This window comes from Aythya fuligula, chromosome 14, assembly GCF_009819795.1.
Source record: "Aythya fuligula isolate bAytFul2 chromosome 14, bAytFul2.pri, whole genome shotgun sequence".
Lineage (NCBI taxonomy): Eukaryota > Metazoa > Chordata > Aves > Anseriformes > Anatidae > Aythya > Aythya fuligula.
In genome coordinates, this window is record NC_045572.1 from 18,295,163 (window position 1) to 18,319,100 (window position 23,938).

A 23,938-nucleotide genomic window follows, 5' to 3' on the forward strand; every position below is an offset into this window, starting at 1 on the left:
GGTGCGGGGCGGAGCGGCCCCGCCCGGTGCCCGGGGCCCGGCCGAGCCCCGCGGAGCCCCGCGGAGCTGCTGGGGCGGCGGCGGCGGGGCCCCGCCGGCGGCCCCATGCCCCGCCGCGCACGGAGCCCCCCCCCCGGCAGCGCGGCCCAGCCGGGCGGGTAAGGAGGGCGGCGGGGGGCGGCAGCGCTGGGAGGGCGGGACGGGCTCCTGTCAGAGCGGGGAGCTCCACGGAACTCCAGGGATAACGAGAAATTATCGGAGAAATTATTGGATAAATTATTGGAGAAATGACAGCCCGAAGGTCCCACAAGCGCTGCTGTGGAAGCCGTCCTCCGCCGCTCTGCTTGCAGAGAGCAGCAGAAATCGCAGATCTACGAACGTCTTTTTTTGTTGTTTCCCCCCCCTTTTTTTTTTCCTGTTTAAAACTGGGATATGAGGTGGGCATTAAAATGCTGTTTCAGGCTGAGACAGCCTCACTGTTTATCTTTTAAATAGTAGTTTTCTTCACGTTTATTACACGTAAATACATACACAGGCTGGAGAGTGGTGTGCCCAAAGCTGCTGCGTGTCTTCAGCTCTAACAGAAAGATTAAATTGCTTTTAAACTTTTAATTGGGAAATAAAAAAAATCTCTGAAGAACAATCATCTCGGATGCTTTTTTTAGAAACAATAGGCCTCTGTTTGCCAGAAATTCGGGATCTGCAGCTAACAGGTTGCAACTTAACTCTGCAAAGGGAGAGCTGTACGGGGCAGGGAGCGCAGTGATACGTACTGCTCGTTGGTGGCTCAAGGGAGCTTTTACACAGCACGAGAGTCAGAAAGCGAGCCTGCAGTGTTTAGCTGTCTGACACGTTTTCCTCCATCATCAGCTTCCCCCTGGGAAAATGCGTGCCAGAACTGTTCTTTGCTTATCAGCAAGCAAAGAAGTTGTACGGCTGCTCCTGTCTCGTTCTCAGCACTGGACGAGCATCTTGAGAGGAAATCACCTATCACAAGGAGCTGGGATATCGCTTTATAATCCTTCTCTTGGTTTTGACAGCGGCTCCCGCCTGGGAAACTGGCTCAAAGCGTTGCTATGAAGTGCCCTGGACCTCCAGAGAGCTCAAGACTTGCCTGCTTCCTGGAAAGTGCCTTAGCCAGAGAGACTAGGATTTGGAAAGTGCCAGTTTTCCACCACCTCACCCTGAAGGTATTCTCTCGTGACCTGATCTCTGTGATCCCAAGGCTGAGCAAATTCAAGGGCTGTTAAAAAATCTGTAAGAGTAAATCAGAACCTGCCCCTGCCTCACACCTTTCTCCCCGTTGAGGGTGTTTGAATGCAAGCTGTGCTGCAGCAGGGGCTTCAGTGTTCTCTGGAGAGGGAAATAATGAGCACACACAGCACCTCATTCATCAGAGCTGGGCTTGGAGGTTCAGACGCGTTGTGCAAGGGCAGAGCTGTGTGCTGCCCCGTCCAGCCCTCCAGTAAAATTCCAGTACAAAGTGCCTGGAAGTGCAGCTAGAGCCTGGCTGGCTGGGCAAGGTGGAGCAGTGCTTTAAATTGCACCAACGTTTGCCCTTTCCCTTGCTCTGCAGACACAGAGGGCAACTTTCTTCATTTCAAGCCTGGAGACATCTGAAATGTTAATTAGGGCGCTTAGAATGATTCAAGTCTTCCTTTGGAGATATGTTAACAAAATCATCAAAGCACTAACTGCCTTTTTTATTTCTAACTTTTTCTTCCCCTCAGGGTACAGATATCTCTCCGTCATGTTACGAGAAAACAGTTCTCTGGATTGCAGAAATCAGCTCGCAGTTCCAGTTCTACCCTGAAACATTCGCCTTAGCTATCAGCATCCTTAACCGGTTACTGGCATCAGTAAAGGTAGAGACTCTGTCAGCTTTTTGTCTGGTTAGGTTGCTGATTGCAGATGTCGGCAGCAGATTTAGGGAGCAGTCAGGGTTTTCAGGGGGATGCTTTTAGGCATATGTACAAACGCCAGTGTTTGCCGAGGTTCTGCTGATTCACAGTCCTCAGCAGAAGGTTGTGTGCCCTGCAGTCCAAATGCTGCCGTAAGTGTAAAGAACTCAGGTACCATGAATTGTCTCTGCTAAACACAAAACATTAAAGCATTATCGCTTTTAGTGTTTTGAACTCACTACTTTTAACCGAACTGTGGGGCCAACTTTTTCCACAGTTCAAGCAACAGCAAAGTTAGGAGTTGAACTGACCCTTGCAGCTCTTAATTCTGGTCTGATCTATACTGGCACGTGACACAAGCATATTAATGTCTTTGTTAAGAGGAGGAGCACTGCATTGTAAACACTGTTGCATAGCATCATCTAAAACTGTGGGATACGTGCATAAAAATGGCACCACGAAGAGGATTTATTTTGTTTCACTTTGGATTTCCTTGATCTATTTTTGGCTTCAAATGAATTTTACTGCAGCTAAACTAATTCAGAAACAGCTGTAACTTAAATGACAATTTGAAGCTTGTGCGTCTGTAGTTGAATGACAATTATTCCTCCCCAGACTGTTATCTCTTTACCCAGTGTTTTCTTTTTCTCCCTTCAGGCCCAATTAAAATATCTTCAGTGCATAGCAATTTCCTGCCTTGTCCTTGCAGCAAAAACCAATGAAGAAGATGAGGTCTGTATGTTTATAATTTTAAATTCTCTAAACTCATCTCTTTTGTTCAAGTTATTTGCGTTTCCAGGTCTTTTGACGACTTGGACGTAACAAGGAAGTCTGAATTTGTTTACCCTGAGTAGGCATTAAGGGGTGGCTGTAACATTTTCAGTCCTTTTTCACCAGCACGTGGAAGAGTTGTGACCTTTATGGATGAAGGGCTTGTATTTGCTTATGTAATGGATGCACTTCCCTCCTGCACTTAAACCTCCTCTCCTCTCCTCATCAGACTCCACAGCTTGCAGTAAAACTTGGTCTGGGGGGACAGTCGAGACATACATGCACAGCTCTGTGTGCACAACATCAAGGTGCTGTAATTCTCCTGTGAGGGTAGGGTAGGCGAGACAGAGCAGGGGTTCTTCAGAGGAAGTTTAAAATGGATGAGTTTGCTTGGAGTCATAACTAGTTACTGAACGTGGTGAGGAAATGACTCAGGTCCCCACCTCAGGGTGGGCACAAAAAATCAGCAAATAGTCATGGAAGTGTGAGCTTACAAGGGATAATCATCCAGTGCATCTAGCTAAAATCTCTCATGGCAGAAACAGACTGATAGGCTTCTTCAGACAATTACAAACATGAACCAAACAGACCTTGAACAGCGTTTCAGAGTGTATTTCTCCTCTTCCCTTCATTCTGTTTCGCAAAAGAACAGAAAACCTAGGCACTGGAGTCAGATGCGCTTCTCTTCAAATATCCTCTGCTGTAGCGAAATGCCCATCGTAGCCTTTCTAAGATGTATCGTGGCGAGGTTATTCTTTTCCCCTCAGCTAAAAAGGAGAAGCTGAGTCAATGACCACAGGAAACCAGACGACTACAAAAGGCTCTGTAAAACAGGAAGCCTCCTCCTAGCTTGTCAGGGGAGCAAAGCTAATGAGACCGGTCCTCATTTATTGTGAGTTACCTCAGGAGAGTGCTCTCCTGAATGAGGGGTCTGCGTAGCACTTTGGGATGGGTACAGAGTTGTTAGAGCCCTTCACAACACAGAGAAATGCACACAGCACTGTGTAGGAAGGTGCCTTCTTTATTTTTATTTTTAATTTTTTTTTACAGGTAATACCATCGGTGAAGATGCTCGCAGTGCAGAGTGGTTGTAAACGCTCTCCAGCTGAGATCTTGAGAATGGAAAGAATTATACTAGATAAGCTTCACTGGGATCTTTACACGGCAACACCAATGGATTTCTTAAACATTGTAAGCACTAAGTTTTGCTTTTTTTTTTTGTTTAAAGAAACAGTTTATCAAATAATACTAGAAAACACGGATGCACGCATGTACACACCCACACATCCTTCCCACGACACTTTGCAAACTGCCAGCTCTTAGCTACCTGCAAGCCTTTTGACAAATGCTACAATGATTTATTATTTTTTTAAATTAATGCTATTTAAAACCTCTCATTTTGCTCAAAAAATTTACTCCCATCTTTAAAGGGCAACTAAAATGGACATTAAAAAGATTCTCATAAAGCACAACTATACGCCATTTTTATTTTTTTTTTTAAATACACACTGCAAAAATATTTCTAACTATTTCCGTTCTATTAATACTGTACATAGAAAGCTGTCCGTTTTGCTACATTTCACACACAGGTTTTTCTTAAACCATTTCCCTTTTCGTCCCACTGATAACTCACCCTTGTTTTACTCAATTAGACCACCCCAATCTGGCACTTAGTTCACATTGCAGTTACTAAATATTTGATAGAAACAATTAAACTTTGTCTTCAAGAAACGATCATGTGCTAGTAAGGCAAAAATCATGTCATACAAACATCCTGGATCCCTTTTATAAGGTTATGTGCAAATATTAAGCCATCTTAGGCTGCTGATTGTAAAAACTGCCTTTCTTAGGTGCTTGTTTCCTCAGTAAATTCGAGTACATTGTTTGTTATTGGTTTTACTCTACTCATATCTGCTGGTCTGAACTGAATCTCCAAGATAGCAATCTGGATAACATAGAAACTTCAGAAATTGTTAGGAAACACAGACCTTTTACATTCATTATAAGCTCAAAAACAGTTCAGTGGTTGGCAAGTACAAACACAAAACACACAAAAAAAAAAAAAAAAAGGGTGGGGATGGGGGGAAACCCTCTTGGATTCCTGATACGAGATGAAATTAGTCTGTACGTTTGGTCGGTAACATACGAAAACATACAAAGTTCACTGACCTCTGCTTTTTTTTTTTTAATATATATATATATATTTTTTTTTTTCTTCTCTCCAGTTCCATGCCATGGTGATGTCCAACTGGCCCCATCTACTAAATGGGCAGCCTCAGACGAATCCTTCCCGCCACGTTGCGTTCTTGACCAAACAGCTACAGCACTGTATGGCGTGCCACCAACTAGTGCAGTTTAAGGGCTCCACATTGGCCTTGGTGATCATCACCTTAGAGTTGGAGAGGCTGACTCCTGACTGGTTTCCTGTTATTACTGATCTGCTAAAGAAAGCACAGGTAGGAATCAAAATGGCCTTTGGTTGCAACTCTCGAGGCCAGGCCACCAATAAATAAATAAATAAATAAAGTGCAGGCGTATTTACCACCCACATTGCACTTCAGCAGATTTCTGAGAAGCCTGTGTCCGTGTTCTGGCTTTGCTAGTGCTAACAGAAGAAGGAGTGAAACCGTTAAGGGCTGGAGCCTTCCCTTTGGCAGGGAGAGGAGGTTTCCAAAAGAGCTTGGCCCCAGATAGCTCCCTGCCTCCTGGCCAAGGAGATTCTCCCATCCTGGGAGGGGCTGAAAGCTCCTACAAAGCTTTTGCCCATGCGCTGTGTCCCCAGCTTCCCACTGAAGATGGTGAGAACTTCTAAAAGCAGTTACCTTGCTTTTAAAATCTAACCAATGTAGCTTCTAATGATACATACAAAAGGCAAGCTCTGTTTTTTTGAAACTTTTCTCCAGCTTCATAGAACACCTGCTTTTTAAGAGCGTAGGCTTAGAAGGCAAACGTCCCAGGTCGGCAGCTTACCATCAACTCTCTTTGTCACTTTGAAATAAGTAGCTGTCTGCTGTCCCTGCTGGACCTCACAGCCTCCTAACTAGAGGGAGCACTCACCCACCTGTTGTGTAGAGGTTCAGGAGCTCCTGGTTAAAGGTTTTGCATCAGGCTCAGTATGCATATTGCTAATGTGCATATGTTGATGTGTCCAATACAGCCTGTCCCTGCCCTCCCCCTAATTACAGGCACAGAAACAGTGGCCAGAGTAGAAAATAATTTATGATGAACTTACCAAAAAAATCTGTCTTTACAGGTTACCAGTACTGAATTCATCCACTGCAAAGAGTTCGTGGATCGAGAGCTAACGCGTTTGCAGCCATCCAACGCCATTTATATTTTTTATCCCGTCACTCAAGCCATCCAGGGCCATCCCGAGGCAAGCTTAGCCTACCCTTACCCTTCCGGATTGAAACATTCCCAGCAGGCAAGGTTGAGGGTGGCCGTAAGGCAGCCAGTTCCAGCAGCTTTCACATCTACTCCAGCCCAAATTCCTGATGATGCCATGGAGACAGATGAATACTATGATGGATTCAGCCAGCTGTACAGTGAGGATGGGGGAGCGGATGGTGGGAGGGGGCACCTGGGTGGCTTCTGCCCTCAGCTAAGGCCTGGAGAAGGCAGCTCCCCCTGTCCTCCCCTACAGGCACCTGAAAGGGACTAGTGGAGATCATCCTGCCTTGGAAGCAGCGCCTGTGGGACCAGTAGGTCCCAGCAAACAGACCAACAGACACAACAGAGCGAGAGCACTGCTGTGTCCTTCAGAGGATAACGACAAAACGGTGTTATTTTCCTATTTATGCATTTTTCTAGCAGTATTTGCTACTCCTCATTTTTAACATCATGTAAATACAGAAAGCTGGGGAGGGGAGGGATCGGTCACAATCCCACAACTCAGGGATCAGCTTGGCAGAAGGCTACGAGCTACGCCAGAGAGCACCGCATGCCTCAGTTTATTTTTTAAGATTGCTGTGATTAAGTGTGAGAGATGAGACATTTATTTCTTCCAGCACACTCCATCGTTCTTATTGGAGCTAACGTGACTTGCCCATGGCAGAGCCAAACAGGAGCTGCTTTCAAGGAAGGGGGAGCTCCCACTGCTGGCTCTGTAAGAGCAGTCCTCAGGTAGGACCAAGGTTTTGATTTAACAGTGAAAAGGCTGTGAGCCAAACCATTTAGTTTTTTTTATTTTTTAAGTCCTTACCCTGAATCCAAGGGTTCTGAGGTCCGTGCTCCTTCCTGGGTGAGCCGTTAAAGGCCCCCTCCAAGTTCCCGGGAGCTGTGGGAGATCACTTCTTGGCTGCAGACAGCACTGCCCAGCTTGTACCATCCAGGCTGTTTTTTTTTCCTGTCTTACCAGACTGGACAATGGAAAATGCCTTCAACTAATTCCTTACCACTACCAGCGTAGTTCCTGTTAACTGTTAATCGCTATAGCAAAGCAGTTTTACAATCTACGAAGGTCAGTTCAAGCTTCTCTTGCACTTTTAAAAATGGCCTTACACGTTCCTTCAAAATATTTTTTTTTTTAAAGGTGTTTTAAACACCAGGGCCAGCATTTTCAGGTGCTAGTTGTACTAGTTAGGAGTTATAACCCAGACAGTACTGTATGAGTAACAATACCTGCAAGTCTGTCACAGAGCAGGAAAGGCTTTCATGGAGCCCAGCACAGGCTACGTGCTGAGCAGGCGTCTCAGTGATACTGGATAAATAAATGGGGAGCAAGGGTAAGAAAGGAGCAAGGAAATCCTTACACTGCTTGGCAGCAGCGCTCACCAGTGCAGCAAGAAATTTCCTGGCCTTCCTTGGCTCGTCTTCTTACCTGGTAGGAGAGAAAGTCCCGGACTGCGAGCTTTGCAGGCGTGGAGTCCTGAGCAGCTCTGATAACAGATAAAGCTTTCCAAAGTCTTACATTGAGATTTTGCCAGAGCTGGTACTGAGGAAAGAATCAGCCTCGTATTTGTGCAGGGAGAAAGTCAAGCTTTTCTTCTGAAACCGCAAAGGAAGCAGTGCCCAAGTGTTCCAGAAGGAAGCAAGTCAAAGCCACCACACCGAGTGCTGGGGGATGCCCCAGGAGCAGGGCTCAGCACTCCTCCCCACACCTGACCCGTTTACAAGGTGTCCTGCAGCTGGGAGCTGGGCAGTGGCGTGCTTGTGACACGTTATTTATTAATCCTACCAAATCCCACAGGGAAGGTTTTCTCTCTGTGGTAGGGCTCTTTCCTCCCGCGGTGTGGCACCTTCCTTTTCTATCAAACTGTGACTTGACTGCCCGACTTTCTGAAGGAGAAAAGTTGCCTTTTGTAGTTTACTTTAAATAAAATATAATCGCAGTCTGCATGTTCTCGGCGTGCTCCACGAAGAGGCCAGCAAAAAGGCAGTGCCCTCAGCAGCCCCTGCAGGAAGCTGGGCTGCGTGTCTGCTTCCCGTCTCTAGTTCTGCTTTTCCTCCCATCCCTTTTTCTACCTTATCTCAAGCATCTTCACCAGCTGCGTTAACCAATGGAAGTGTTAGCAAAAAAAATTCTGCACGCAGTAATCGACGTGCTCTACCTTCATACCACAACAGCTCCTATCTGTTTTTCACCCCAGCTTTGAGCCTACATACGTAGTCTCTCACCCATATGCTGGATAACACGTTACAAACCAACAGAACTGCTCTTCAAAAGCCCCGCGGTGCACTACGAGCCACATTCCAGAGTGCACATTAACGGGGAGTTCAATCTAAAAGCTGAAGCCCGTGCTGAGAGGCCCTGCACAGTCCCGTGTTCCCAGTCGGGGTGCAGGATGACAAACTGGACTGGGAGCAGTGCAGCTGGAGGCTGCTTCTCTGCTAGCACAGCGCCTGCCCACACTTCTCCCAGTGCTGAGTTAGGATAAAGGAACGAACAGAACAGAGCAAGCCTTTTGTCCAGCTGTTTCACAGACCGTGACTATCTCCTGTCTCAGTGCCTGCCTGCTCGGATTGCCGGTGCATGCACATCACAGCCACAGGTCGTTCCCTCCCCCAGGATTGTGTTACCTGCAGCTGGGCTCCCCCCTCGGCCCCGCAGTCATTCTGCTGCCCAGTTCTGGCAGAACGCACTGGATTCAGCCAGCACGGCTGACAAACACCCAATGTGCTGAGGGCCAGTTTTGTGGGGTTGGTTTGGGGAATGCTCAGTCCTTGTAAACAAGAGAACATTTACACAGCACTTCCAAAGAGCTCTTAGGGTGAATTGGATCATTTTCCTTTTCAGAATTCAGCGATGCTCTAAATGAACATTTCCTGCATCAAACACTTACAGCTTGTGGCCCTCCTCACCCACCGCACACCCCGTGGGCCCGGCCGTTACCTCCAGCTGTGGCACAGGGGGCTGCTGGCAGTACGAGCACATCCAGAGCACATCCAGCACACACGGGACAAGGGGGTTAACAGAGGGAAGCTGGAACGACCGCGAGGATTGTGAATTTGGACAAAGCACTGTGTTCTTCCAGTGAATATAATTAGCGTACAAAACGCGTTTAACAGATGTTTGTTAAACATGTCAGTTCTATTTTTATTAAACCCGACTTTGGTACAAGCAGGTCATTCCTGAGATTCATTTACAAGTTTGTTTAAAATGAAGGTAAACCAGGGCCTTGCCCTGTTCCTTTGAGAAGTTAGCCTGGGACACAAACATCAAGAGTTTTTTTTAAACAAGTTATTTATGTAAGGGGAAGTCGGTCTGCTATAAATGCAGAACATAAAGCCTGGAATGCCGACACTCCAGCTTTAAAGCATTTCCCCTCCGTTACCGAACTATTTAGTTGTCCTTTAGAAGGGTTCTGCTCTTACCCAGCACGTCCCAGCAGGAGCTGCAGGAGTCCGGGCTGGCCAGGCAGGAGCGCCAGTAACCGAAGTAAGGGCGAGGGCAAAGGGGGCTTTAAAGAGGGGTTAAGTGTGAGGCACGTGGGTTACAGCCCTAGGAAAACTGAACAAATTGAGGCTTAGGGATTTAGGTTGTAAAGCCTGTAAGTCTACAGAAGAAAAAAAGCTACAAAGGAGTTATTGCTAAGGAACACCAGAGCCCGGCTGAAGCGTTAAGGGCGTTAGGAGGTTCTCAGGTTATGGCCCAAAACCAGACCGAGGAGAGGAACGAATAAAAATCCCATTACAGTGGCAGCTCAAGCAGCAAGCTGAAAACTTGTCTCGGACTAACCCGACCTCGTTCCCCTTCCCTTAGGATGTTTAGTCACAGTGTTAAGTGCCTCGTCCAGGCTCTCACCCCAAGATTAGTGTTTTGGTTTCAATGCAAGCCATGCATCAGCCTTAATTAGCAATTTATCTTTTGGCAAGTACCTCACATTTTGCCTTGATCAAGAAACCTGATCAAGCAAACTTTTCCCAATCAGAAGACACAGAGCATCTTAGTCCTTGCTATATGATCTCTTCTGTGCAATATATGGCAAGCTTAAAGGTGAAAGCACCAATTAATTTCTTCTGCATGAGATGTTTTGGCCTTAATAAATCTTCTAATTAACATGTCTTCCTGTTGTTATGGAGCACGCAGTGGGAAGACTAAAAAAGCTACAGAAAGAACAAAAGAGAATCAACGTTTAAGTTTCAGTTATTTACAGGAGGCAGAGACAGCAGGAACAGGTCAAAGTACAAACCTCACGCAGCCGCCTGGGAGCGTGCAGGGCCGGGTACGCAGGAGGAGATCTGGGGACTGAAACCACCACAACCTGGAGAAGCTCCCATGGCTGCTGAGGTTGTGTTTGGGACTGGTTTGAACTTTTAACGAGGGCAGGCTGCCGACACAGCACCTGAGATGCCCCGTGCTGCAGGGGACGGTGCAGGAAGGGGCTGAGCGCTGTACAGGCTGCACAGAGGGAGCAGACTGCCCACTGCCCTTTAAGCAAGCTGCATGTTATATGCAGAAAGCACAGGGCTCTGACACGAACCAGTCCCTGCTGCAGCACGGTACGTATTCATGTTTCTACAGCAATTTCGGAAGCAGCCAGCAGCACCGACTTGGTTTAGTTCCTGAAATCAGGGGTGCAGAAAAAGCTTCAGTCGGAAGCACCACTTCAGCAACACCGTGCATCAGCCAAGCTCCGCTTTTTGGTTTTGTCCCAGGTGCAGCACTGACCTCAGCCCAGTAGCAAATAAAACCCAGAGACACACAGAAAACTGAACACAGCTTCACAGAGAGCAATGCCCCGCAGAGCTGACACCAAGAACAGAGCTTCAAGCAACAATTTCGTCAGCAGTCCCAGAAAAGAGAAACCCGAAGTGAAGCTGTGCACTTTTGGCCGTGATGTGGCCAAAATAACGTGGTAAGATGCATTTTTTCCAGAAAAAGCACACTGCTCTGGTTTGTATGAAGAGGAAGTACCACTCAGACACTGCCACTGTCCATTTCTGCTCCTTTGTCATCCTACCCTTGAACCAGCTGTTTGGGCATTGTTTCAGCAGTGGAACTGCAGTGAATCTCCCCTCTCAGTCACAAGATCCCACAGAGAAGCACTAACGAGCTTTAAGGCAGCTTTTGCCCGAACAGCGATGGAGTTTGGATTAATGCCTTAGAATCTCTCCACAAATTGCAGATGTCCTTTTCTGCATTTTGTATGATGTAGAAGTTAATTCTATTTTTGAGTGTTCCCAATATTCAGAAGATACACTGGGTTCTGGGTAAGCTTTGCATCGTTATGCATTGTTACTTCAACTAGATAACACAGGAAATCCACCGCTAAATAAATGACACCACAAAAACTCAAAATACATGTGAGATTTAATAAAAGAAAAAAAAAAAAGTACAAAGTGAGTGGAAAGAACTGAAAGTCAAAAAAAAAAAAAACCCAACACATTCAGAATGACAAAGCAAACGGATGCAGCACGTCAGAAACCTGCTAAACCCGCAGGGACACAGCCCCAGAGCTCTTCAGACTTGCTCTGAGCTAAACGCCCCTTCTGCACCCTGCGGGGAGCTCACCACAGTCAGACACGAAGCCTGCAAAACTTAAAGCCCCTAAAAACACATTTTAAATTAGAAAGCAGACAATATACATGATGGTCAATGTTTAAATGACAAAAAAAAAAAAAGAGACAGTTTTCCCATTAATACCAACCTTTTACAGATAAATGAGTGACACGGCTGAAAGATGCATAACTGAACAGATTCAGCCACTTCTGAGAGGCTTTGCTTTCATTTCTAGCCTACAAGAGGTAAATCTTCAGACTGGAGGGAGCTTAGCATCACAATGTGTTTGTAGCTCGTTAAATAAAAATAAGATACAGAACTACCCTATATACCACATATGTAAATCTTGTCTCAGTCAAGAAGGAAGAATCAAGTCCTAGAGAATAAAAAAAACTGAATTCTGTAGGGAAGAGTTTGATGTTGATTGCTCTGAAGAGTTGATTGACCCTGATGAAGTTGAGGCCGACAAATAACTACAAGAAATAGGAACATCCAGCCCAAAGGAAAGTCAACGTATATATAATAATAATAATAATTAAAATATTGTTACATACATTCTGAATGTCTTCTTCAGAAAAAGCTGGGAATTTCTCCACAATGCCCACGGGTTTGAAGGTTTATACTCTTTTATTGCTATCATCGTTATTCTCAACTATCTGTTATTCTAGGAAAAAGGAATTGATCTCTGTTGAGCCAGGGCAGAAAGAAGTCATTTGCATAGATCTTGTTGGCTGCAGCATGAGATCAGGACAAAAATATCGACTGGACAAGCAGTGGTGAGGCAGCTGGTTGCATACGCACTAGTGTCAGTTGGAGCTTTCCTCCAGCCGTCGGTAGCATCGGCCTCGAGAAGCACAGCAGTTAACCAACCAGTTAACCACCCAGCCCTGCTTACTCAGGCAATTAGTGCACCAGAGTTTCTCTTGTCAGTAATAATCAAAATCATGCTCCTAATTTGTTACATGATTGGATTTCAGTCAATTGTCAGCCAGAATTGTCTTCCTGTACGTAACAACGGGCTGCGTCCCTTGCACGTCTCCCTTAGAGAAAAGGGCATTAGCCCTCTGAACAGTTCAAAGTTACTCTTTAAAATCTATCTGACTTAGAGGCACAGCCTTAACAGTTACATGTTCAGCTTTCAGCAGACTCCTAGGAAGTGCAGACAATTTCTCCTCTTTGCAGGTCTGTTCCCAAAGGTACCTGTGAAGTTCTCGTGAGGTTCTTGCACACAAGCACCAAGGAACACTGGCGTCGTTTTCAGTACATCTATGTAAGAGGCCAATGTCTATGTGAAAATTTAACACCTGAGCATGTATTTAGGGAAAAAAAAGCTGCTGTAATGGGATCAGGAAGCTAAAGAACCTCATCCAGCAGGATGCTGCCTTCCATCAGACCTGCAAAGGCCCAGCTGCGAGGCCATGCCCCCGCCTGCAAGGGAAGGAATGTGCTAACTGCTTCACTGACAAGTCTTTAAGAAAATATAATAAGGGAAATCCTTTACCGTTAATAACCAAAAAATGCACGCACTCACAACTAACACCTAGCCAGCCAGTGTTTTTTTAAACTCTGAAGACACTACGTGGGGGCTATATAAAGTATTTGTTTTCTCTTAGTCTGTTGTCTGATGGAATTGGGTCCAACTATTTTTCCATGACAACAAGCTAATCAGTCTCTACTCGGTTATTGTCCTGCTTTATTACAAAGTGGTTTGAGTGGAATAGAATAATATTGATCTGAATTATTCCTCTAAGCTCAGTTACCCAGGAAAACAAGGCTGGGATTTCTATGCATGGGAGGGGGGTAAAGGGAAGCACCTCTAGGAGGAAGGGAGCTTATCAGCATAAATACGGTGCAGAAATCATGATCAGGGGATTCTCCTGATTATCCTGATTAGGCACATGTCTATGGCTTTTCTTATTTATTTTTTTTAAACAACCTAAAAAAGAAAGATGACTGCTTAGTTTTTTACACAACGGTAAATGTGCTGGTAAATGACACGTGAAGAGCTGCACGAAGCCTGTAGTTCCACAGCATACAACCACCACCTTACGGAAATCCTTTCTATATAGAAGTTCTACTTTAGCAGTAAAGAAAATTCAAAACATTGTCCCATGAGTTTTATTAACCACTCTCTCTCTCTCTCTCTATATATATATATTATAAATGATGAAGAAAATATTTAGAGAAATTTGGAATTAAAATACATAATTATGGGATTAAGGGTTGGTTACTTGGACTAAGATTCCCAGGGCAGAAATTCTGAGCACTGGGTTTTTCGCCCATTCTACACTGACTCAAATCCAGATTTTGTTAGAAAAATAAACGTTTCAGCACTCTTCATACCACTTCTCACATCTACGCATATGCAGAGGAAGGCGTACGAGGGAGAAAGGGCTCAAGCAGTCACCTTAGCCAATACAAAGTATTAAAACTCTAGAAAGCAAGCACTGAGCTGCTGGGTAAGCTGAGTTCAGACACAGTCACGGTCATTTTATGCACGGCTGCTCAGTCGCTAGGTTTAGAACCAAGCACCTTGCCTCAGGGATTAGTTGTCTTTGTTTTAAAAAAAAAAAATGTACATGGTAAAGTTACTTCCTTGAACCTACTGATAACTCTGCACAGATAACAGCAAGTCGTTACACTGCAACCACCGGAGATGCTCATTTTCTCTTTCACTTTGGTCCACGCACACAATGTTATGAGAAGGGTCACAAGGTGGGGAACTCAAGCAACTTAACACATGAAAGCACCAAGTCCACTCTTGGCCTGAAAGTCTGTGTGTGATTAACTGAAAGAAACAAAACATAAAAAAAAAAGCATGAGTTAAAATTATGAAAATTAATCCAAAGCAAAATGTAGCAAAACGTTTAAAAGAAAAAAAAAGAAGAAGAGAGAAGGCCAAACACTGCTGTGGCATCCGAGGGCTCGCAGAACAGAGCGAGCACTGACACAAGGCTCACAAAGCGCGATCTGTTCGGCAGCTGCCTGCACAAAGCGGCGCAGCACAGACACTTTTTTTCCCTCTCCGCACCTGCAATTCTTCCCTCTCCATTTTTCATTAAACCCCATGTTAAAACATGACACGTAAGAGGCTCAACCAGCTCTCCTAACACCAAGACACAAAGAAATCCCCCCCGGAGACCCTTACCTTCATCCCCCCTCCCTCATTTCCAGCTCTTAACAGGGCACTGATGAATCGGAGGTGGCTGACACCCCTGCTGCCCGAGGACAGCCCCAGCAGCTCGGCTCCTGGCTCACTGAAGCCGCAGGCAGAGCCTGACCCGTGCTGCTCAGCCCCCATCCTGCCTGCCACAGCTCCACAAGTCCCAGCTGTCCCCGAGGCTGATTTGGTTGAAACAAATTCCCTAAGCCAGCTGGCAGAGACACGAATGCTGCTTGTCGGGGAGCATTAGGACCCCACTGATGTGTGAGCTCCCCTGTGAGCTTCCCCAGATGAAGGAGGATCTGGTTAGAGGAGTCACTGACAAGGCAAGGCACGGGGGAGCAGCCTCGCCTTCAAGTTTCCATTTCAGTATTTCATCGCCCTGCTTGAGCAGAGACCCCCACCTGCCCTATTTGGAACCAGCTCACAGGGTCATTAAAAAAAAAAAGAAAAATAAAACCCTCCTGAATCGCTTCCTCCCTGTACTGCGTTGGCTCTGCTCCCACTGACAGCGCCGCCCTGTACACCCGGCCGGCCTCTGATCCCCGGCACCGCATGGAAAAGGGAGGGTTTGGAGCAGGGAGGGCTTGGAAAAGGGAGGGTTTGGAGCAGTGCCTGCAGGTGGGCTGCCCCGCAGGAAGCCTATTTGTGGCACAGACAGCGGCAGCGGGCAGGAAGCTGCTGCGCTGGACTTGTCCTAAGCACGCTGCCAGGCCTGGGGAAGGTTTGTTTTTAACCCTGACACATTTATGCTAGGAGCAAATATGTTGAATTGCACGGGCTGTTATCTTCCTTCACAGGGAACAAATTAGCAGCACGTCAGCAGGCAGAACAAGCTCTGCCAGCGCTGCAGCGTGTGGCACAGGAGTGACAGCACGGGAGCTCAGCAGCGATGTGAAGCCGGGCGCTGTGCTGCCAAGTTTAAGGTCGCTGGGAGTAGGTAACACCCAGGCTCTCTTCTCATCATTAGAAGGCTCAGAAGGCACTGCTGTTTGCCCGGTCTGGATGTGACAGCATGCAACTCAGACACCAGGGCTTCTTTACACAAGAGGAATTAATAAAAAGTGCTGGAACAACAGAACGACCACCTTGCACAGCAGCTTACCTCATTTTGTTCCTTGAAGACTGGCTTGAACGTAAGCAGGACCACCACCAACCCTTCTTTTTGGAAGCTTGTTCACCCCACTGCTGCTCTACCATTATACCACCAGGCAGCTGAGAGAGCATTATTTTTATACCCTTTCTCCACACTCCTGCTGGCTTCAGCAATGTCAATTAACTTGCAGCAAGCTAAGATAAGAACTCTGCCTTCAGGGGAAGCGAGCTTTCTCAGCGATTCAGCACAAGCAGAACCGTGTCTGGGAGCCCTGTCTCACACAGAGCCCTAATGAATTTCCAGTGCTGCTTCAGCCCAGGATGCTGTTTCCCTTTTTGCAGCTCTGCCTCTGAACGTAAACAGCACTCTGCAGAGGGCCCCAACCTTACAGACCTCAGCAAGGTGCTGCAGGATGGGCACCACACCTGTAAGACATTAAACTGCCAACACTGTCCCCATTTCTCTCTCGGGGAGGAGACGCAGCTGATTTCCAGCCTCTATTTCTCCAGGAACAAACCATTCCCATGACTGCCTGCAGTGGCTGTCACAGAGGCAGAGCCAATCCTGCCAGACCCCAAACCTTTAGAGAATGGCCCCGACCTGAGGAGTCCACCTGCAGCCAGCAGGGCTTCCCCAGGGCAGGGCCTGGGCACAGCAGGTCCCCGTCTTTCCTTTGCTTTAGGCAGTTCGAAGGATGGGAATCAGGGTTCCAAAACCCCCTTTTCCCTGTCAGTAACTGACAAAATGTTAGTCTGAACACACCCACAGCCTTCCCAGCGGCAGAGGAGAAAGACTGAAGCTTGGTCACTTACTTCTTCTTGTCTTTGTCCTTCCTCAGCGGCTGCTGTGAGGTAGCCTGCAAGGACTGGGACTGCAAGGTTTCCACCGCTACTTTCCGCCTGTTGAAGGCATTCATCTCCTCTTCCAGCTCCCTCCTCTTCTCCTCCACCTTCCTTTTCTCCTCCTGGTGTATCCTTTTCAAGTGCTCAAACTTCTCGTGCAGCTGGCAGGAGACAAGTTCCCTGAGCATCGCACCCAGCACAACTCAGCCCCGCTCCCAGGAGCCGTCACCCCACATCCCACAGCTCCCCAGCACCACACAGACCTGCCCAGCTGGCGGGGATGGGGCACCCAGTGCCTCTCAGCTGAAGACAAATTCGGCTCTGCCTGACCCCACACATCAAGCAAGGAGAAAGAGTGAGATCAGGATAAGGTCACAGAGGATCTCAGCTCAGCCTGCAGCCCTGCCGCAGGGCTGAGGACGCTGTGGGCTCTCTCATTCCTCACCCCTTTGAAGATGGTTCATTTATTTCCTCTCCAGTGGTGCCAGTTCCCAGGGCCTCACGCTGACCCCTGGGACTCCTGCCCAGCTGCCCCATTTGCTCTGCTGTCCAGTGAGCCTCCACGGGTTAAGCCTACCTGCCCTAAATGCTCACCGAAACGCTCTGCACCGCCCTTCAATCCCCAAACAGCCGCCCAGCCTCCTGCACAGACAGGGGAGATTCCTGTTTCTGAGGCACCTAAACCAGTCAGGTTGTTTTGAAAACATTACTCAGCATCCCCTCCCCTAGGTGGGGGAAGGTGTGTGTGATTCTGTGCTGTGGCTGACGAGGTCTGCTCAAGCCCTGCATGTACTTTCCAGGATTCATACACTGCCGAGACCCAGATCCTGTGGCTGACTGTATTTTGGGCTCCTTTTGCAGGTTTTTGGCACACCCACCTCTCTCTCCTTCTCCTTCAGCTCTGCCTCCGTCTCCTTGACTTTGTTAACAAACATTTGTCTCATTTCTTCCTCTTTCTTCTGGAGCTCACCCAAGAATTCTTTTCTTTTGGTCTCATATGTTTCTTGTAGGCTGGGTAAGAAAGCAAACGAAATTCAGACTCTGGACACCAATGACTTAGGGATGGGGAAAACATGTGCCTGTCTGCTTCGCTTAAAGACAGGCAGGCAGGGAAGGGAACGCCAAAGTCAGCTGCAAAGTTCAAACCCAGTGCTAGTATTCTGCAGGTAGCACCCACAGACCTCCCCTTTTCTTGGGGCTGCCAGCACCCGAGCGTGGCTCTGCAGTGCCGCTCACCTGAAGGGCTGGCTGTCCGGGTCCGTGTCCTTGAAGCCCATCTCCTCCAGTTTGCACCTCCTGTACAGCTCGTAGTGGCGGGTGTGGGTCTGCTCCCGGAGATCTTCCATGTTGACTCGAATCAGCATTTCTCGCAGCTTCACGAAGTCGCAGTGGCTTTCATTCTCAACTGGTTAAAGCAAGGCGAGAAGTCAGCAGAACGCACGAGAGGGAGAAGCACAGCCACATGCACAGCCCAACCCCACCAATTCCCCTCTCACAGACCTCTACCTGTCATCCCATGCTGGGTAACCAAGTTTTGGGATGCAGGGAGTCTTTTTGGCCATGCCAGACTGGGTGGGAATTTCAGCAGAGCTTAGAAAACATATTTGAGATGCTGGTGGGAAGACAAAGCAAAGCTGGCCAGCCCACACGAGGCTGCACGGGACACAGTCCCAGCATTTAGCACAAGGCACCTTCATGCACAAGGAAGGGCAGAGCTGCAGGGTGCCAGCATGTGCCTGTGCACATGGCAGGGAGATTTGCAGCTGTGTGCCCAGCTCCCAGCACCTTACCTTGCACCACTCCCCACGGGTACTGCCGAGCTCTCACCAGCTTGTTCCCAACCTTCACCTCCTCCGTGCTGCCGACCACAGCGAAGGGCAGATGAGCCTGCAACAAAGTCAAGCAGGGACTTAGCACGTGGGCTAACCTCTGGGAAATCAGCCTGGCCACCAGAGCCCCTTCACCCAGGATCTACTGCAGAAATCCTTCCAGAGAAGCCCTCAGTCTCCTCTCTGATCCGTGGTGTTGTGGCAGAGAGCAGCATATGGCCGTGGCGCAGCAGAGCAGCTAACGAGCGGCGCTGGCTGGGCTGACCTAAACACGGAAATATTGTGGGAACACCATGCTCATTACTGCTCTTCCTCTCCCCACTTGTCAGGTTGTTCTTGTAGCTGCAGCCTCTCGGCGTGCCAAGAGCGGGGCACTTCCTGCCTCGCAGAAAGCACGGAGACAGCCGTAAACACGCCTCGTCCCTTCCAGTGCCCACCCGCAGCCCGCTGGGCCACGTGCAGCATTTGGCGTGCTCACTGCTCCCTGGGCTGCAAAGCACCAAGGACAGTAAGGAAACGTGGCACCAGCCTCACGGAAACATCCTCAGGGCTGCAGGAACAGAGCCACGCAGCAGGCACGTTGCTCTCCAGGTACACCTGAGGCTCAGCACACTGATCCCTCCCGAACTTGCAGCGCAGGCACAAGTGTCTGAAATGCTTCCTCATCTGGAGAGCCACCCCCTGCCCTCCCCAGGTTCTGCCAGCCTGCTGCAAGGCAAACTTCAATCAGGAACACACGTTGTCGTCGCCTTCAGGCTCCCTTCACATCACTGCTCCTTTCCTCTGGGGCGGTGGCAGAAAGCCACGTGCCGGGGTCACTGCAGCCAGCACGGAGCCAGCCCCTGTGCTCCCTGCACAGCCCCACGGAGCCGCTGCACATCCAGCAGGACGAGGCCAGCAGCAGCCCGCACCTTTAGGAGGGAACGGAGCTGGCAGGGAGGCAGCCAGAAGGATTTTGATTGAGAAAAGAGGACACACGGCAAACATCGCTTTCATTTCTCCCCAAAACACCTACCTGTACTTTAAAAGTACTGCCTCCTCCAAAGCTTTTAGCAGCCCATAAATTCAGCAAAAAAACAACCATCACAGTGGCTGTGTAGATATCTAACTGACCTAACTACCAATTGATTCTTGAAAGTTGGGGGAAAAAAAATAAAGGATTGAAAGAAAAGCCAAAGCATTTAAACCTGGAACACCCCTGCAGAAAAATATTCGTCTTGATGAAAAAGCTGCTTTTTATTTAAGCCAAAAAGAAAAAAAAAAAAAAAAAACACAAAACCAGAAAAACACGAAAATGATGAAAACATTTCAACTCTTTCTATTCCAAAAGATAAACTCTGAGTTGGGAGCAAAGCCAAATTCCAAAACTTGAAATTCTTTTTTACGTTTCCACTGCATCTGAAATTGATTTTTTAATTTTAAAAAGGGCAAAATAGAGTCACACAATTTTTCTTCTTTGCTTTAAGTTGTTCTCTCTCTGCTTAGCTTCCCTAAGTGGAAGACTTAAAGTTAAGTCTAACTGTAAATTTCTTATTCAAAGTCTCTCCCTCCTCAAATGATAAGTAGCCTAAAAGCAGATAAAAATGAATTTTGAAGAAAGTATTTTTTCAAAATCCAATAAAACAAATTTTAGGGTTGAGCTGAGTGTCTCCAGAGAGCCCACAGAGATTAAATAAGAGCCACATTTTAATTAATTTTGTACGCAATAGCCTTAGGCATCTGTCAGATCCGCAGCATAGCTTTCAAACATATTTAGCATCTGGACAAACCCAACCAAACTTGCCTTTCAAATGTATTTTTGCGCAGCAATTTAATTTGTCACAGCTTCTGGAAGCAATGCACTTGGCAGCGTTACTCACATTCATCACCGAGTTGATCTCAGCGACTGCTTCGTCATCTGTGGGGAACTGGTAGATCTGCACACCGTTGCTGACCAGCTCGCTCATGATCTTTATCTTAAATTTGTGCAGCTCGCTCTTGGAAATGGTGTCTGCTTTGGCGATGATCGGGATGATGTTCACCTACGGCAGAAGGAAGGAAAGAGAGCCAGGTAAAAACAGAGCCCAGCAAACAGCATGCAGCAAAGAGGTGCACAGGGAGCTGAGGTGTGTGCAGATGGCCCAGGCCATGCCCTGTGGCTGCTCTCCACCTCCTAAAGCCACCCAGGTGCCACGCTTTGCATGCGAGCTGCCGCACGAGCCCAGCTGAACACTAGAGGGAAGAGTTCCCCAGGAGTGCTTTGACTAGAGGACTTGCAGATAAAGCGAAGACAAACAGCCTGCAACGCACACGCAGCGAGCAGATCAAAGCCCCTGCTCTTGCTGGTGCATTCTGTTACACGCTTCAGCGGAGACAGAGACATTTCGGCTGTCACATCTCAACTCATCACCCATTCCGCTCTGGCTGTGCGAGGATGAAGTGCTGCTGTGAGGCTACGTGAAACCTTCCTGTGTTGGAGCAGAAGGAGCACGGACTCCTCAGATGCTTTGCCAGCAGCTGCTGCCCCGAGGAACCCCGAGCCCCTCGGCAAGGATCCCAACCCGCAGGCTGGGTGGATCACAGCCCCCCCGGGAGGTGCAGGGTGCCCCACGGCAGGCAGGAGATGCGCTGTCGAGCTGCTGTCGCTCAGCTTTGGTTTCACACCAGCAGTCCCCGGGCTCACCGCACCACCCGGCTTCATCAGCCTGGGTTTCACAAAGCTGCCTGCGAGCTGCGGGGTGGGGACATCCCCCCGGGGCCGTGTCCCACATCTTCTGTGCCGCGGAGCCCCAGCAGGGCAGGATCTGCCACGGGAGCCTGCTAAATAAACACTGCCGGGCTCAGAACAGCCAAGTGCACCCCCTGCTTAAACAAACAACAACAAAACTCGCCTGCCTGACCAGCAGCCAGGCTCGGAGCAGTAAAACTCAGGCATTGCAAAGGCAGCAGGCTGCTTTGCCACCTAACAAGCAGCAGCTCTGCTCGTGGTGCCAGCAGGCTGCCTCTCCAGCAGCTCTGTCCCAGCCCCAGCTCAGCGGTACGGCCTCAGCTACGGCCTCAGGTACAGCTTCAGGATGCCACGCGGCCCCAGAACCTCCTGTGTGCAATGAAGCCTCGCTACTCTCACGCTGAGAAGATGAAACTTGTGTTTTTTTTATCCCCAGCTACCGATCTGGCCTCATTTACCAAGGGCCTGAGAGCCACAGAACAAGGTCTGCAGGTCTCCCCGCTCTCCTCAGCGGGTAGCTGCCCTCATTACCAAGGCAGAAGGGGCCGTGACCACAGCTGGGTCTCACTGACCTGCTAGCAGAGGCAGCCCAGACCCGCATCAGACTGCTCAGGGCTCACCCAGCCCCTGCTCAGCACCACCTGCAGGGGAAAGGCACTGCCAGGGAGCTGCTGTGCGCAGCCCTTCCCGCTAGGCACACTGACAAAGGAGCACCAAGGGCAGGACAAGGCCATTTTCTGCCAGCCTACCCCCCCTTCTTCTTCCCCAAAGTAAAAAAAAATGAAGCTGGGTTGGGTCCCTTTAACCACGTTCCTCACCCTTTCAGAAGGCAAGTCCATCAGGATGTGCTGCCACGGAGTTCAAACCCCAAAAGGGCTTTGGCAAGCTGTTGCATTTCCAGTAATCAATAGCCAACACCGAAACAAATGCCAACAATTAATTAGCGGCAAAAGATTCACAGTAGGCTGATTTTTTTTTCAGCTAAATTTGTCCTGGATCGTTCTGTCTTTTCCTGACACCTGACAAAATGCGTGCAGCTGCTCTGAAATACAGAGAGAGACATCAGGACCTACCAGGAATGCAGCTACACCGACCATGCTACCTTCTTCCAGCTCAATGCCAGCTTTCCAGGACTCTTGAGACCTCCAGGGCATTTAGGGGTACTTCTGTGCTTCCCTCTTCTTCCCTTACAGCTTTCTTTATTTTATTTATTTATATATAAATTACTGTTTTTCTTTTGATTTCATGCATGTCTTGGGAATCCCCAAGCTGAAATCCCCTGGTTAGCAAGTGCTACCTGGAACAACATGTAATTATCCTGCTGTTTTCCTTTCTCTGCTTTGGAGCACTGACACCCAAGAAGCTGTCTAAGGCCAGGCTGAGCTCATCCTTTTATAAAAAGGGGAGAGGACTCAGAAGGACTGTGCAGAAGGTGCTCTAGGAGGGCGATCACGTCTGTGCAAAGGCCACAGTCCATGGCTCACCGTGTCAGTGCCAAGCAGGCCAATGCACAGCTAGCTAGAGGTGAAAGCCACCTCTCCTCTCCTTCTTCAACAGGCTTTAAAAAGCCAGTCAAAAAGTAATGCCAGAACCACGGGAGGTTTCTGTCTCCACTCTTACTCCTACAGAATCTTTACCTTTTGTTGCAGGCAAAATCCCAGAGCAGCACCCGAATCTCTCGCGGTGGAAGAGCACTATGCTCCATTTAACCACCTAGCATCAAAATCATGACATTAATTAGTGGGTTGGCATCCGACTGGACCAGGCGCAGTGCCTGCACGACCGGCAGTCCACGTGCTGGTGATCTTGGCTGGAATTTAGGGCCAGAGGAAGTCTGTGCTTCAGCTGAGGCAGCGAGCTCCACGCACCCCGAGCGCGCCTCCTCCCCGGCTCTCGCTGACCACAGAGCCGCTGCTCAGCTCCAAAAATAAAACCTACAAGAATGTGCCCAAATAAGTAAGTTGATAGAAAATTATTTTTCCCTAATATAGCAAGACCACATGCATTTCCACCCTGCGAAATAAACCCGGGTTTTTCCCTATCTCTGAAGCGTTCCCAGACGCAAGCCCCCCGAGGACAGCAGCCAGATGCCACCCAGAAGCCCCGCAGCAGAGGCACAGCTGGCCCCGAGGTGTTGTCACCGGCTGCTGACCCTCCTAGGAGGTGTCAGCTCCCAAAGGAGCAGCAATTAGCCACAGCTCGTGAGAGCAGATGTAGGCTGCAAACCCTGCAGGGACAGCCAACGGGGAGCCCCAGGATGCCCACAGCAGCACACAGTTAAGCCATCGCTTCCCAGGCAGGGATGTGGTTAAAATAAATCAATAAATCACCTTTTTGCCTGATATCGATGCAATTTTCTTTGTATTATTTTCCCCCCTCCTTTTCCCAGGCTAAGCCCGGTGGGAAGCTAACCCCTGGCCAGGTCACACGCAGTTTCTGCCCAGCAGCCAGCCCCACACCACTCCTCATCTCCCCAGCACCAGCTCTGGAGGTGCCTCTGGCTCTCTGGCTGTAAAGAAATCCCCCCTGCAACAGCTGGCCCCGAGCTCAGCCCAACAAATAGCGTAGCACAGCACAATGGGAGATTCTGTCTAGAAAACAGCTTTCCCCAGGAGGGATTTTGTGAATTTCATGCTTCAAGCAAGGCTCCCTATAGACCCAGCACATTCCAGAGCCTGCCCCACAGCT

General features: G+C 48.5%; 2 protein-coding genes across 6 annotated transcripts in view; one reads left to right on the forward strand and one right to left on the reverse strand.

Moving 5' to 3' along the window:
* The first annotated feature begins 97 nt into the window (after positions 1 to 97).
* Positions 98 to 4,478, forward strand: CCNI2 (cyclin I family member 2). The gene is made up of 5 exons (XM_032196632.1): positions 98 to 158; positions 1,041 to 1,190; positions 1,731 to 1,865; positions 2,559 to 2,633; positions 3,723 to 4,478. The coding sequence occupies exons 2-5, from the start codon at positions 1,077 to 1,079 to the stop codon at positions 3,993 to 3,995; spliced, it is 597 nt and encodes a 198-aa protein (XP_032052523.1). The 5' UTR covers positions 98 to 158; positions 1,041 to 1,076; the 3' UTR covers positions 3,996 to 4,478.
* A 389-nt stretch (positions 4,479 to 4,867) lies between these two features.
* SEPTIN8 (septin 8) overlaps positions 4,868 to 23,938 on the reverse strand; it is a 35,322-nt gene continuing 16,251 nt past the window's right edge. For 2 of the 5 annotated variants that reach the window (XM_032196629.1, XM_032196626.1), the window contains exons 5-10: positions 20,403 to 20,564; positions 18,505 to 18,601; positions 17,951 to 18,119; positions 17,593 to 17,725; positions 16,685 to 16,875; positions 4,868 to 5,113 (exon numbers count right to left, since the gene is read on the reverse strand). In XM_032196629.1, the coding sequence (XP_032052520.1) occupies positions 4,948 to 5,113; positions 16,685 to 16,875; positions 17,593 to 17,725; positions 17,951 to 18,119; positions 18,505 to 18,601; positions 20,403 to 20,564 (918 nt within the window). In that variant the 3' untranslated portion in view covers positions 4,868 to 4,947. Of the gene's footprint in view, positions 5,114 to 9,186; positions 10,218 to 13,715; positions 14,402 to 16,684; positions 16,876 to 17,592; positions 17,726 to 17,950; positions 18,120 to 18,504; positions 18,602 to 20,402; positions 20,565 to 23,938 lie in introns of those variants that run through there. The other 3 variants (XM_032196627.1, XM_032196630.1, XM_032196631.1) reach the window with 3 other exon arrangements.